Genomic DNA, 12989 nt, shown 5'->3' with positions numbered 1-12989 from the left:
TGCACATCCAATCATGCCCTGACACAGCAATGCTTACTCTGTGTCAGGGAATGTTTGGATGTGTAGTTTCTCATGTCCTGGAGGGTTGCATTTGGGACAAAGGCTGATGTAAGCTGCTTGCACCTTGTGTTTGGATGACACAAATACCTGGAACCTCATACTATTCTCTTCCACAGGTCTTGCGGGGTATCCTTCCCAAGTTGCGTGGATTTGAAGGGACACGACAGTTCCCCTGCTGTACCATGGGCGACCTACCACAATACCACTGCATCTCTGAAATGCCATAGTTTACATTTTATTAACTAATAATTTAAAGAAAAACCACACAAAACTTCTCATTTTAAAATTTTATTGAAGAATTAAAATTGTAATTTTTTGTGTGGAGTAAAAAATAAATTGAAATAAAAACAAAAAAAGTAGTGTTTGTTCTTCTTTACATTCTTTTCTTGTGTAGAGATCTGTGAAAAAAAATCCCATATTAAGTAAAGACACTAATGATGTCATGTTCATTCCTTTACCAAGAACATTTGTGGAACCACACAGCCCAGCATGACCCATTGCTGGACTGTGTTGTTCCCCAAGGGCAGGCGGTCCAAAGTGGCAGAGTGGTGTCAGTGGTCAGCACTTTGACACGCCTGCACTTGTGGAACCACAGAGGCCAGCATGACCCATTGCTGGACTGTGTTGATCCCCAAGGGCAGGCGGTCCAAAGTGGCAGAGTGGTGTCAGTGGTCAGCACTTTGTCACGCCTGCACTTGTGGAACCACAGAGCCCAGCATGACCCATTGCTGGACTGTGTTGTTCCCCAAGGGCAGGCGGTCCAAAGTTTCTTGAATAAATACATTGAAATATGGCTTTACTCACCTTGGTACGCACAACACGAACTATGCCGTCCAATTCAATTTTCCACCTAATCCTATGAAGAAGCCAAAAATAAACACTAGTGAATAGTAAATTCACACAACAGTGAAAGCTTAATTTACACAAATACAAAAAGGAGTTTGTTTAAAAAAAAAAAACAGTGGTATCAGAATAGCTCTTTGGCCCATCATACATGTAACCACAAGGAGCTTTCATCAGTTACCACACGCACCCACATAAATGCCCGCACATGTATGCCTAGACATAAAGCTCCTTGGTAGTATCCGGTCGGGGGTGGGGGAGCCCAACACAAATATAAAACAATAGTAAGAAAAAAAAAAACTAATGGGAGGGGGAGAAAGGGAAACATGAAAAACAAAGAGTAAATAATAAAACAATACGACCGGGCTTATGGTGGTTGTTGGCCGTCCAGATCCTCTTCTTCCTCCTGTGGCGTTGGTGCCCTGGGTGGCTGTGGGGTCCGTTGAGGTGGCCTCGGTGGCCGTGCTGGTGTAGACGATGCGGCCGGTGGTGGCGGCATCTGGTAGGAGGGGTATATCCCTGCATAACCTTGGTACAGCTGTGACCGTCCATACCAGGATTGTGGTGGAGGAAGGGCAGGAGGCGTCCGTGTGGCTTGTGGTGGCGGATGTGGTGGTTCACCAGCGTGTTGTTCAGCTGGCTCATGGAGCTTGTCATAGATCATCTGTAGCGTAATTGCGATGATCTGCTGGCTGGCTGCCGAATATCGTTGGCTCTCCGACATGTTGTCAACGCTGTGTGCCAGGCATGATGTGTTATCCACCAGCCGGTTGATGGATGTGGCCAGAACGTGAAGGATGTCCATAGACTCCATGTGATCTTCTGGTCTGGTCTTTTGCGTTTCTGCCGTGCTGTCGGCAAGAGCCTTTTGGATGTCAACCAAACCGTTTGCCATCTTCTCCACTGTCTTCTCAATGGCGTCCAGTCTGGTTCCAACGACATTCGTGTAAGTATCCTGGCGGGAAGTCATCTCGGCTGCTAGGGTGTGTACCCTCTGTACATTTGAGGGATCCTGCCCTTGCTGTACGTCTGCCACCAATTGTATTTGTGAAGCTGAAAAGAAAAATTAGAAATTAGTATACACATTCATACATTTGTTTGAAGGTTCACAATTTGATAATTACTCACACAGGGATGTAGAAACAGCGGGCTGCTGCACTTCCACCTCGTCGTCGTCCGACTCATCCTGCAAGAGATCCGGCCTGAAGAAGGGACCAATCCCCGACGCAAGTCCGCTGCTGGTCCGTGGCACCTCTGTTTGCAAAAGAAGAAAAAAATAAAATAAAGTTAATAAACTATACAAAAATGGCGACCCCCCACACCCAAAAAACCCCCACCAAAAATAAAAACCTTTTCCATCCGATGGTGCCGCTGCTCCAGGAGCTTCACTTGTCCTCAATTCTGGAGACTTTTCAAGGGTCCAGCTGGATACTTCTGCACGGCTGTCTTCAAACCCTAGAAAAGTCTCGTCCGTTAACCCTGTTGACTCAAACAGTTCGGGTGATGGGTCCACAAGGGTAGTGTCTTGAGGCTCTTCGGTCACAGTCCCAGAGCTCCTGGAGAGATGAGCTGGTGATGGCCTGTGCGCAGGAGCTGTAGTTTGGCGCCCAGCTGGTGGTGTGGTCGCCTACGGTGTCTGGCGCGCAGGTGACGTTCTGCGCGCTGATGTCTGGTGCGCAGGTCACTTTCTGCGCACTGACGATGTCTGGTGCGCAGGTGACTTTCTGCGCGCTGATGATGTCTGATGCTTGCTGCGCAGGTGATGGTCCGCACGCTGCTGCCGATGCCTGCTGCGCAGGTGATGGTCCGCGCGCTGGCGATGTCCTGCGCGCAGGTGATGTCCTCTGGGCAGGTTTGTCTGTGGGAAAGAACCAACACATTAGCAAATAAAAAAATAAAATAAAGATTTAGTACAGCTCATCTGAATGTATTCTTACCATCAGGTCTCCTTATGGACTGCTGGTCTCCGCCGTCTTCCGTCTTCTGGGCGGTTCTTCCTCCTCGGGAAAGCCAGCAGGACGGCTGGAGTCCACACCTCCGCGAACTCCTTGGACCATTACAGGGTTCATGCGCCTTTTAATAACGTCCTCCCAGGGTAGCCACTTCAGATTGAGAGCCGGACCACCTCCCGTAGCTTTCTCATGTCGGCGCTGATTCTCCATCTTCTTCTTGGTCTGTCTGCGGCAATCACTGTACCGCTTCATGCAGTTTCTGGTGCTCTGGCGGATTCCAGATACTGCAGTGACTTGTGTCGCGATGGCATCCCAGATGTTTCGCTTTGTCTTAGCTGCTGTGGCCTGTGCCCTTGGTCCATACAGAACGTCGTAGGACCTGTCGACGCCATCCACTAGGGCACAGTTTTCCGCCTCAGTGTATCTGGGTCCACGCGGCTTTTTCTGTCCTGCGTCTTCACCAGAGGCTTCCTCCTCCGACTGATCCTCTGGCGGCTTCTTGCCTTTAGGGATAAAAAAAACATGCAATTAATATGATCGGTATGTACCTGTGAGTGTGTCAGTATCCCTGGCAGTGCGCAAAGATATCTTTAGGTGTGCATGGCAGTGCGCAAACTAGGGTGTGTCAAGTTGGATGCTATTGTGTCTGCAGGTGTTGTCAGTATCTACCTCTCTAGGCCTTTTCTTTTTCTTTCTCCTTTGGTCCCTTGACGACCCCGGCTGGTCACTGGATGCCTGGTCGGTCGTATCCTCCTCCTGGGTCGGCTCCCACTCCTCATTGCTGTGCAGGGGAAATTCTTCTGAGGGGTGGGGGGAAGGGGGGGATCGGGGCCGCTTGTCCCTGGACATCTCTGTTGTAAAAAGAAAAATTATTTTTACAAATTTAAAATACATTACATAATTACATGCAACCACACGTCACGCTGCTGGGACCCCATTTCTCAAGCAGGACCAAACACACATTTAAAAAAAAAAAATTAAAAATTGAAAAAAAAACTCAGCCAAACAAGCCAAAACACCCGTACAAGCATCCCTGCACATGCTGCATGTCAACCAGTGCTAAAAAAAGGAGACAAAAAACATGTTTGGCAAACAAACGACATCACATGTCGACCACATGGCTGATACAAACACAATGAAAATCACCCCAAACAAGCCAAAAGTACCTCCAGCATGTGCAGGGATGCACCAGTGCTAAAATAGGAGCAAAAAAACATTTTTTGGAAACAAACGACATCACATGTCGGCCACATGGCAGATACCGACACAATGAAAATCACCCCAAACAAGCCAAAAAGTACCTCCAGCATGTGCAGGGATGCACCAGTGCTAAAATAGGAGCAAAAAAATATGTTTTGGGAACAAACAACACATGTCGGCCACATGGCAGATACCGACACACTGAAAAGTCACCCCAAACAAGCCAAAAAGCTTTCCTGCACATGCTGGAGGTCAAAAGTGCTAAAATAGGAGCAAAAAAACATGTTTTGGAAACAAACGACATCACATGTCGACCACATGGCTGATACAAACACGATGAAAATCACCCCAAACAAGCCAAAAAGTACCTCCAGCATGTGCAGGGATGCATCAGTGCTAAAATAGGAGCAAAAAAACATGTTTTGGGAACAAACGACACACATGTCGGCCACATGGCAGATACCGACACGGTAAAAGTCAGCCCAAACAAGCCAAAAAGTACCGCCAGTATGTGCAGGGATGCACCAGTGCTAAAATAGGAGCAAAAAAACATGTTTTGGAAAAAAACGACATCACATGTCGGCCACATGGTGGATACTGACACGGTCTAAAATCACCCCAAACAAGCCAAAAAGCATCCCTGCACATGCTGGAGGTCAACCAGTGCTAAAGTAGGAGCAAAAAAACATGTTTTGGAAACAAACGACACACATGTCGGCCACATGGCAGATACCGACACGGTAAAAGTCAGCCCACACAAGCCAAAAAGTACCGCCAGCATGTGCAGGGATGCACCAGTGCTAAAATAGGAGCAAAAAACATGTTTTGGAAACAAACGACATCACATGTCGGCCACATGGTGGATACCGACACGGTCTAAAATCACCCCAAACAAGCCAAAAAGTATCCCTGCACATGCTGGAGGTCAACCAGTGCTAAAGTAGGAGCAAAAAAACAAGTTTTGGAAACAAACGACACACATGTCGGCCACATGGCAGATACCGACACGGTAATAGTCAGCCCAAACAAACCAAAAAGTACCGCCAGCATGTGCAGGGATGCACCAGTGCTAAAATAGGAGCAAAAAAACATGTTTTGGAAACAAACGACATCACATGTCGGCCACATGGTGGATACCGACACGGTCTAAAATCACCCCAAACAAGCCAAAATTCATTCCTGCACATGCTGGAGGTACACCAATGCAAAAGCATGACCCAAAAATCATTTTATGAAAAAAAAAAACGTGAAAAACTACCCCCAAACACAAAACTCCAAAAAAAATACATGCAGCAATATAAGCAGGAGCTATACACATACCTGCACACACATACATACCCCAAACACCCCAAAGCAACGCCACATGTACACCTCATGGCACCCCCCCACTACACAAACACATACATGCAACGCCAGACCACCTGTGGTACTTACCTACAAATGTACAAATCTCTCCAAAAATGACTCTCCTCCGGGGTAACAGGTATCTTCCTGTCCGTCCTGGATTAAAGCCTGCTGGGTGTCCAAACAATACCACAGCAAACAAAACCACTTTGATCGCTCTGCAATACCTCCACTCCACACTGCAGGATCACAAAATGGCTGCTGAGCACGCAGCAAACAAGCCCTATATAAGATTCCAAACGGCGGGAAGTCGAATCCAGGACTCCCACTGCTCGACGATTGGTCCGCTATTCGACAAGGGGGGTGTCGAATCCGTTATGTATTGAATATGTCGAATTCATGGTCCCGGGTGGAGGGTTTCGGCTGTCGAGTACAGTCGAATCCTAAAATGGTCGAAAAAAAGGCGCAATTCGTCCGGAATTGCATATACCCCTATGAGTGTTGTGGACACCCACGATTTGGAATAGTCCCTGTTGGATTGTGAGGGGGTAATGTGGAGGTCACATAACAACATCCCAACTTAACTGGGGGAAGTCAAGCTCCCATATCCTCCCTACCATCTTAGAGAACCCACGCACCAAATCGGTGCAGGTATTTTCCTGGCTAAAGTGGTAAGTCACTGGGGCTGCACCTGTGCCACTTCAGTCAGCAGATCTGGAAGTCTCACATGAGGCGAGTGGCTCCACAGTGCCCGATCAGCCTTCCTTCTGTTGTAGCTCTTGTTATGTTGATGCTACTTTGCATGGAATTAAAGTAAGTAGTGTTATAATATTATACCCCTTGACCTTCAGCAAGTGGCAGCATTACTCCCTCCATACTGGTCACACTCTTGCATGGTCTTATGCATGTACCAATAAAGATTGATTGAAAAGAAAAAAACGGTGCTTTAGTTATATTCGTTATCCGTCCATGTCTGTGGGAACACATGTAACAGTACCCTGGGTGTCACAGGAGAGTCAGAGCAATGAGCTCCATAGGTGCGGTCAGAGATCTTACCCCAGGTATTGTGACTAATCTATTAGGAGTGTACAGTATTTTCACATAGAGAAGTATTTTATACCATGTGTAGATGAGAAGTCTTCTATCTCCGATAACCTAAGTAGGGGGGAGATTTATTATATCCTGGAGAGAGATAAAGTGGAGAAGAGCGCTGTCATTTTTATAGCACAGCCTGTAAATAGAAGGAGGCTGATTGGTTGGTATGAGCAACTCCTCCCATTTATCTCTCTCCAAGTTTTGTTAAATCTCCCCCCTAAATGTTGAACAAATATTTGAATAATTAGCACATCATAGCCATAATCTGTTTATATTCTATTACCATGTACTGTAGTTTGCTCTGTATTCGATTTTTATCATGATCGACATGTTTTTGTTTATGGCACCACAAGGCTTCTGTAGCACCAAACATCGGGGTAACTGTTCAACAATTTGCAAAGGTAAAAAAAGGTGCACAACTCTATATAATTATGTAATATGAGCACTGTTACTGTTTATGTGTAGAGAATGCAAAGGAAGGGCCCAGCTCTTCAGATATTACTATATAGCTTACTATCTAGGGAATGGGCAGACAGAGGGGGGAAATTAAATTGGTGAGAACTTGTGAGAGGCGGGCCCAGGTGCAAAAGGATGCTTTGGGCCACCCTCCGCCGTTCCACCTCAAATTCATAATATGCCACATGGCAGAGGGTTACAGGGAGAGGCAGATGGTGACGCCAAGGGGAGGCAGCGAATGACGGGGAGAGGGTGACAGTGAATGGCAGTGAGTGACAGGGAGAGTGTGATAGGGAGAGGGTGAAGGCAGATTGTAACACCAGGGAGAGGCCGTGAGTGATGGGGAGAGGTTGACAGGCATACACAGTGGATGATGAGAAGAGGGTGACAGTGAGAGGCAGTGGGTGATGGGGAGAGTGTGCTGAGGAGAGGCGAGTGAATGATAGGGAGAAGGTCACAAGGCAGTGGGTGATAGAGAGAAGGTGACAGACAATGAGTGACAGGGAGAACGTGATAGGGGGATGGAGACAGATAGGTATGAGGAGAGGGTGAGAGGAGAGACAGAGGGTGACACCAGGGATAGGCAGTGGGTGACACCCAGGAGAGGGTGGCAGAGAGATACAGTGGGTGATGGAAAGGATTCCGAGTAGAGATAGTGGGTGATAGGGAGAAGCTGACAGTGAGTGACAGGGAGAACGTGATAGGGGGATGGAGACAGAGAGTTATGAGGAGAGGGTGACAGGAAGATGCAGTGTGGGGGAGAGGAGAGGAGGACAGGTGGAAGCACTGGGTGACGCTAGGGAGAAGCAGGTGAAAAGAAGAGGATGCCAGGCAGAGAGTGACTGAGAGGGTGATAGGGAGAGATAGTGGGTGACAGAGAAAGTGTGATAGGGAGTGGGTGACAGGGAGAGGCGGTGGGTGACATGGCAAGGGTGACAAGGAGATGATATTGAGAGGCAGTGGGTGATGGAGAGAGGTAGTGGGTGACAGGGAGAGGGCAATGAAGAGAGGCAGTGGGTGACAGGGAGAGGACGATGGAGAGAAACAGTGGGTGACACCAGGGAGATGGTGACAGGGAGTCTGTTACAGAGAGAAGCAGTGGGTGACGTAGAGAGGCCGTGGGTGGGGTGACATGCAGTAGCTGATTGGGAGAGTGTGAAAGAGAAGCCGTGGGTAACATCAGGGAGTGGGTGACAGGGAGAGAGAGATAGTGGGTGATGCCAGGGAGAGGATGACAGACAGTGGGTGACACCATGGAGAGGGTGATAGAGAAGCAGTTGGTGATGCTAGGGGTCTGGGTGACACCAGGGACAGGGTGGCAGGGAGAGAAAGGCAGTGGGTGATGCCAATAAGAGGGTGGCAGGGAGTAAGTGGGTGACACTAAGGGTATGGGTGACACCTGAGAGAGAGTAGCAGGGAGAGAGAGGCAGCAGGTGATGCCAGGGAGAGGGTGACAAAGAGGCAGTGGGTGACACCAGGGACAGAGTGACAGGGAGAGAGAGGCAGTGAATGACACCAGTGAGGGGGTGATAGGGAGAGAGAGGCAGTGGATGATGCCAGGGAGAAGGTGATAGGCAGCAGGTGATGCCAGGGAGAGGGTGACATAGAGGCAGTGGGTGATGTTAGGGGTATGGGTGACACCTGAGAGGGGGTGGAAGGGAGAGAGAGGCAGTGGGTGATGCTAGGGCTCTAAGTGACACCAGGGACAGGGTGACAGGGAGAGAGAGGCAGTGAATGACACCAGTGAGGGGGTGACAGGGAGAGAGAGGCAGTGGATGATGCCAGGGAGAAGGTGATAGGCAGCAGGTGATGCCAGGAAGAGGGTGACATAGAGGCAGTGGGTGATGTTAGGGGTATGGGTGACACCTGAGAGAGGGTGGCAGGGAGAGAGAGGCAGTGGGTGACACCAGGGAGAGGGTAAAAGGAAGAGGGTGATGGAGTGAGACAGTGGGTGAAGCAAGGGAAAGGGTTACTGGCAGTGGGTATCAAATATATTATAATTAAATTACCTGGCCCGAATTGCAGCACGCTCCTCCATGGGCTTTATGCTGGGAACTGTCACGAGATGGTGATGTCAGATCCCCGGCGCCAGCAGCAAGGTCAGCCTCAGGAGTAGAGAGGAAGTCGGGGTTACAGCTATATGGAGAGGAGAGTGGTGGAGCTGGGAGATGACTGGATTATGGTCCCTCCTCTCCCTTCATCCGGACTCACTGTCACTGCGCTCAGGCAGCACTGCTGAGCTTCTCACCAATTATGGAGTGACTGGCGGGTAGGAGTAGGGACCGACGGAGGATGGCACAGGCATAAAATGAGTCAGTGTGACTCATTATAATATAATGCTTGGGGCCCCTCCACTGCAGCGGGCCTAGGTGCAATGCTTTGGCTGCACTGCCGCAAGTTCTACCACTGGCTGCTGCAGCTTCTCGTTGCAGCCAGGAGGTCCCGCTAAGATTGTCGGCTGCTGGAAGAGTATCTTCCAGCAGTCACCCAGTGGGCATATCTAACTGGGCGCATCAGATGCGACCATATCAGCGAAGGCCCAGCCTAGTGTAGTCTCATCTGATAAGACCACACCAGGCAGGTGGTTAAGGACTGTTTGGTCCCTAGCAGGGCCGGTGCTAGGGTGTTCGGCGCCCTCCTGCAAACTATAAATTTTGCGCTCTACTACTGCCGCATCATAGTCATTGGCCCAAATTTAGAAGGCCTTAAAAGGTGATAATGTAAAGACGGATAAAGAACCAGCCAATCAGCTCCTAACTGACATGTTACAGGATGAGTTTGAAAAATGACAATTACAGTAGGAGCTGGTTGGATGGTACTTTATCACTATTTATTCGTCTCCACTTAATCACTTGTACGGCTTAGAATGACCAGCAGAGGGTGAAAAGAGGATGACAGGGAGAGGGTGAGTCAGTGGATGACAGGAGGGAGAGGTGATGGGGAGGCAGTGACATGCAGAGAGCTGAGGCAGGAGGGCAGAGCCTTTCTTGTCATACTAACATATAAGACAAAGTTTTGACTATATAAAGTATATGAAAAAATAGGATTTTAATACCTACCGGTAAATCCTTTTCTCTTAGTCCGTAGAGGATGCTGGGGACTCCGTAAGGACCATGGGGTATAGACGGGATCCACAGGAGACATGGGCACACTATAAGACTTTGAATGGGTGTGAACTGGCTCCTCCCTCTATGCCCCTCCTCCAGACCTCAGTTAGAAAACTGTGCCCAGGGAGACGGACATTTCGAGGAAAGAATTTATTGTTCAAACACTGTGAGTGTCATACCAGCTCACACCACGAACATACCGCAACACGTGGCATTCAATAGAATACCAGCCAACGGCATGAAAAAAAATATACAGCCACATGCTGAGAAAATATGTAACACAACCTGTGTGTCCACACAACCAATAATAAGACACCGCATGCCATGATATGAACAATTTCAGCAACAGCCTGACAGAAAAGAAACACCACAAGAGTGTAACCATAACCAATAACTGCAGACAGTACGCACGGGGACGGGCGCCCAGCATCCTCTACGGACTAAGAGAAAAGGATTTATCAGTAGGTATTAAAATCCTATTTTCTCCTACCTCCTAGAGGATGCTGGGGACTCCGTAAGGACCATGGGGTATATACCGAAGCTCCAGACCGGGCGGGAGAGTGCGGACGACTCTGCAGCACCGATTGAGTAAACAGGAGGTCCCCATCAGCCAGGGTATCAAACTCATAAAGCATAGCAAAAGTGTTTTACCCCGACCAAGTAGCTGCTTGGCAAAGTTGAACCGCCGAGACTCCTCGGGCATCCGCCCAAGAAGAGCCCATCTTCCCAGTAGAATGGGTCTCCACCGACTTCGGTAACGGCAATCCAGCCGTAGAATGAGCATGCCGAATCGTATCCCAGATCCAGCGTGTAACAGACCGCATAGAAGCAGACGCCCCAATTATGCTGGGAGCATACCGGACAAACAGAGCCTCTGTTTCCCCAATCTGAGCCAAATTGGCGACCTAAATATTTCAAGCCTTGACTACATCGAGAGACCTTGAATCAGCTAATGCCCAAGTAACCACCGGCATCAAAATATGTTGATTTCTGCGAAACCCAGAAACCACATTTGGTAGAAATATTATCCGAGTTCTCAATTCCTCTCTATCCACATGGAAGATCAAACAGGGCTCTTGTGAGACAAAGCCGCTACTTCGGACACCCGCCTCGCGGACGCCAAAGCCAATAGCATGACCACTTTTCAAAAGAGAAATCTTTAACACAACCTTCCACAAAGGTTCCAAACAGTGTGACACAAGAAACGCAACACCACTTCAAAACCCACGGTGCCAACGGGGGCACAAATGGAGGTTGGATGTGCAGTACTCCTTTCACAAAGGTCCGAACGTCCGGAAAAGTTGCCAATTCTTTCTTGAAAGAGACTTTATAAGGCCAAAACCGCACTTAATTGGAGCCCAACTTTAGGCCTGCACCCACACCTGCTTGAAAGAATGGAGAAGAACGACCCAGCTGAAAATCTTCCGTAGTAGCCTACTTGGATTCACACCAAGACACATACTGACTCCAAACACGGTGGTAAGGCTTTGCCGTTACTTCTTTTCTAGCCTGAAGAAGTGTGGAAATGACCTCACTGGGAATACCCTTTCTGGCTAGGATATGGCGTATAACTGCCACGCCATCAAACGCATCCGCGGTAAGTTTTGATACACGGCCGGATTTTGCTGTAACAGTTCCTCATGTAGCGGAAGAGGCCATGGATCTTCTATGAGTAAATCTTGAGGAACCGGATACCAAGCCATCCTTGGTCAGACCGGAACAAAGAGAATCGCCTGAACCTTTGTTCCTCTTACGTTTATCACTTTCCTAAGAGTGAAAACGGAGGGGACACATAGACCGACTGAAAACACTCAAGGTGTACCGAGGACGTCCACTGCTATAGCTTGAGTGTCCCGTGACCCGGAACCATATCTCTGCGATCTCTCGTTGAGGCGAGTCGCCAACCTGTCCACTTGAGGCACTCCTCAAAGCTTTGTCACTTCAGTGAAAACTTCTCGACGACGACTGTATTTCTCCCGGATGGAAATCTCGTCTGCAGAGGAATCTATTTCTCCGTCGTTCACATCCGGAATGAAAACTGCTAATATAGCGTTTACCAGTCTTTTCACCCAGCGGAAACCTCTGTCGGCTTGTGCCATTACCGCTTTGCTCCTTGTTCCGCCCTAGCGGCTTACTTACACCACTGCTGTCAAGTCGTCCGACAGAATTAACACGGGCAGATCACGAAGCATATGTTCATTGAAAATAGATCTTAATTCTAGAAAGCTTATTGCAGACAAGCTTCCCAGCTTGACCTTTTCCTCTGGAAATACTTCCCTTGCAAGGACTGTTCCCCAGTCTCAGAAATCTGCATGCATGGCATCTCATCCTGGATTTCGAACCTTCATCCCTCTAGGAGGTGAGAACGGAGCAGACACCACAGGAGCGATATCTTGGCCCATAGGCATATATTCCGGTGCATGTGCAGGTGAGACCCGGACCACATTTCCAACTGGCCCCGTGAAAACCACTCTGGTATTTGACCTGCTCCCCGAAAAAGGCCTCTTAGGCCGCACCCATCTTCTTCAGCTATGGAACATATTGATGGATTGTCACTGCAAATCTGATCCATTGACCTCGCCTTAATCCGGAGAGTGTCCAAGTACAGAGTAACAATGGTTCTTACAATTGAAAGAATACCATCCTACTGCCATCCCTCCGGTGAAATGGCAAAGACAATCCTGGATTTCCACCCAGGTAAGCTGAATGCGGAGAACAACGCATTTAAACTAGAGATGTGCACCGGACATTTTTCGGGTTTTGTGTTTTGGTTTTGGATTCGGTTCCGCGGACGTGTTTTGGATTCGGACGTGTTTTGGCAAAACCTCCCTGAAATTTTTTTGTCGGATCCGGGTGTGTTTTGGATTTGGGTGTTTAAAAAAAAAAAAAAACCCCTCAAAAACAGCTTAAATCATAGAATTTGGGGGTCATT

At 48.5% G+C, this 12989-nt stretch overlaps 1 protein-coding gene across 1 annotated transcript; it reads right to left on the bottom strand.

Annotated features, from left to right (window-relative positions):
- Nucleotides 1-332: 332 nt before the first annotated feature.
- Nucleotides 333-3671, bottom strand: LOC135054942 (splicing factor 3B subunit 4-like). Its single transcript, XM_063958434.1, has 6 exons — nucleotides 3525-3671; nucleotides 2841-3358; nucleotides 2254-2761; nucleotides 2032-2157; nucleotides 865-1956; nucleotides 333-458 (listed from the first exon to the last, which is right to left on the bottom strand). The coding sequence occupies exon 5, from the start codon at nucleotides 1871-1873 to the stop codon at nucleotides 1271-1273; it is 603 nt and encodes a 200-aa protein (XP_063814504.1). The 5' UTR covers nucleotides 1874-1956; nucleotides 2032-2157; nucleotides 2254-2761; nucleotides 2841-3358; nucleotides 3525-3671; the 3' UTR covers nucleotides 333-458; nucleotides 865-1270.
- Between the last annotated feature and the right edge of the window lie 9318 nt (nucleotides 3672-12989).

Source organism: Pseudophryne corroboree, chromosome 3 (genome assembly GCF_028390025.1).
Source record: "Pseudophryne corroboree isolate aPseCor3 chromosome 3, aPseCor3.hap2, whole genome shotgun sequence".
In the NCBI taxonomy this organism is placed as follows: domain Eukaryota; kingdom Metazoa; phylum Chordata; class Amphibia; order Anura; family Myobatrachidae; genus Pseudophryne; species Pseudophryne corroboree.
Note: the sequence above shows the minus strand (reverse complement) of the source record. Positions and strands in the feature narration are given on the sequence as shown.

Bases quoted from the DNA above. Each gene is read 5' to 3' on its own strand.
- LOC135054942 (XM_063958434.1), bottom strand. From the start codon at position 1,873: ATGACTTCCCGCCAGGATACTTACACGAATGTCGTTGGAACCAGACTG.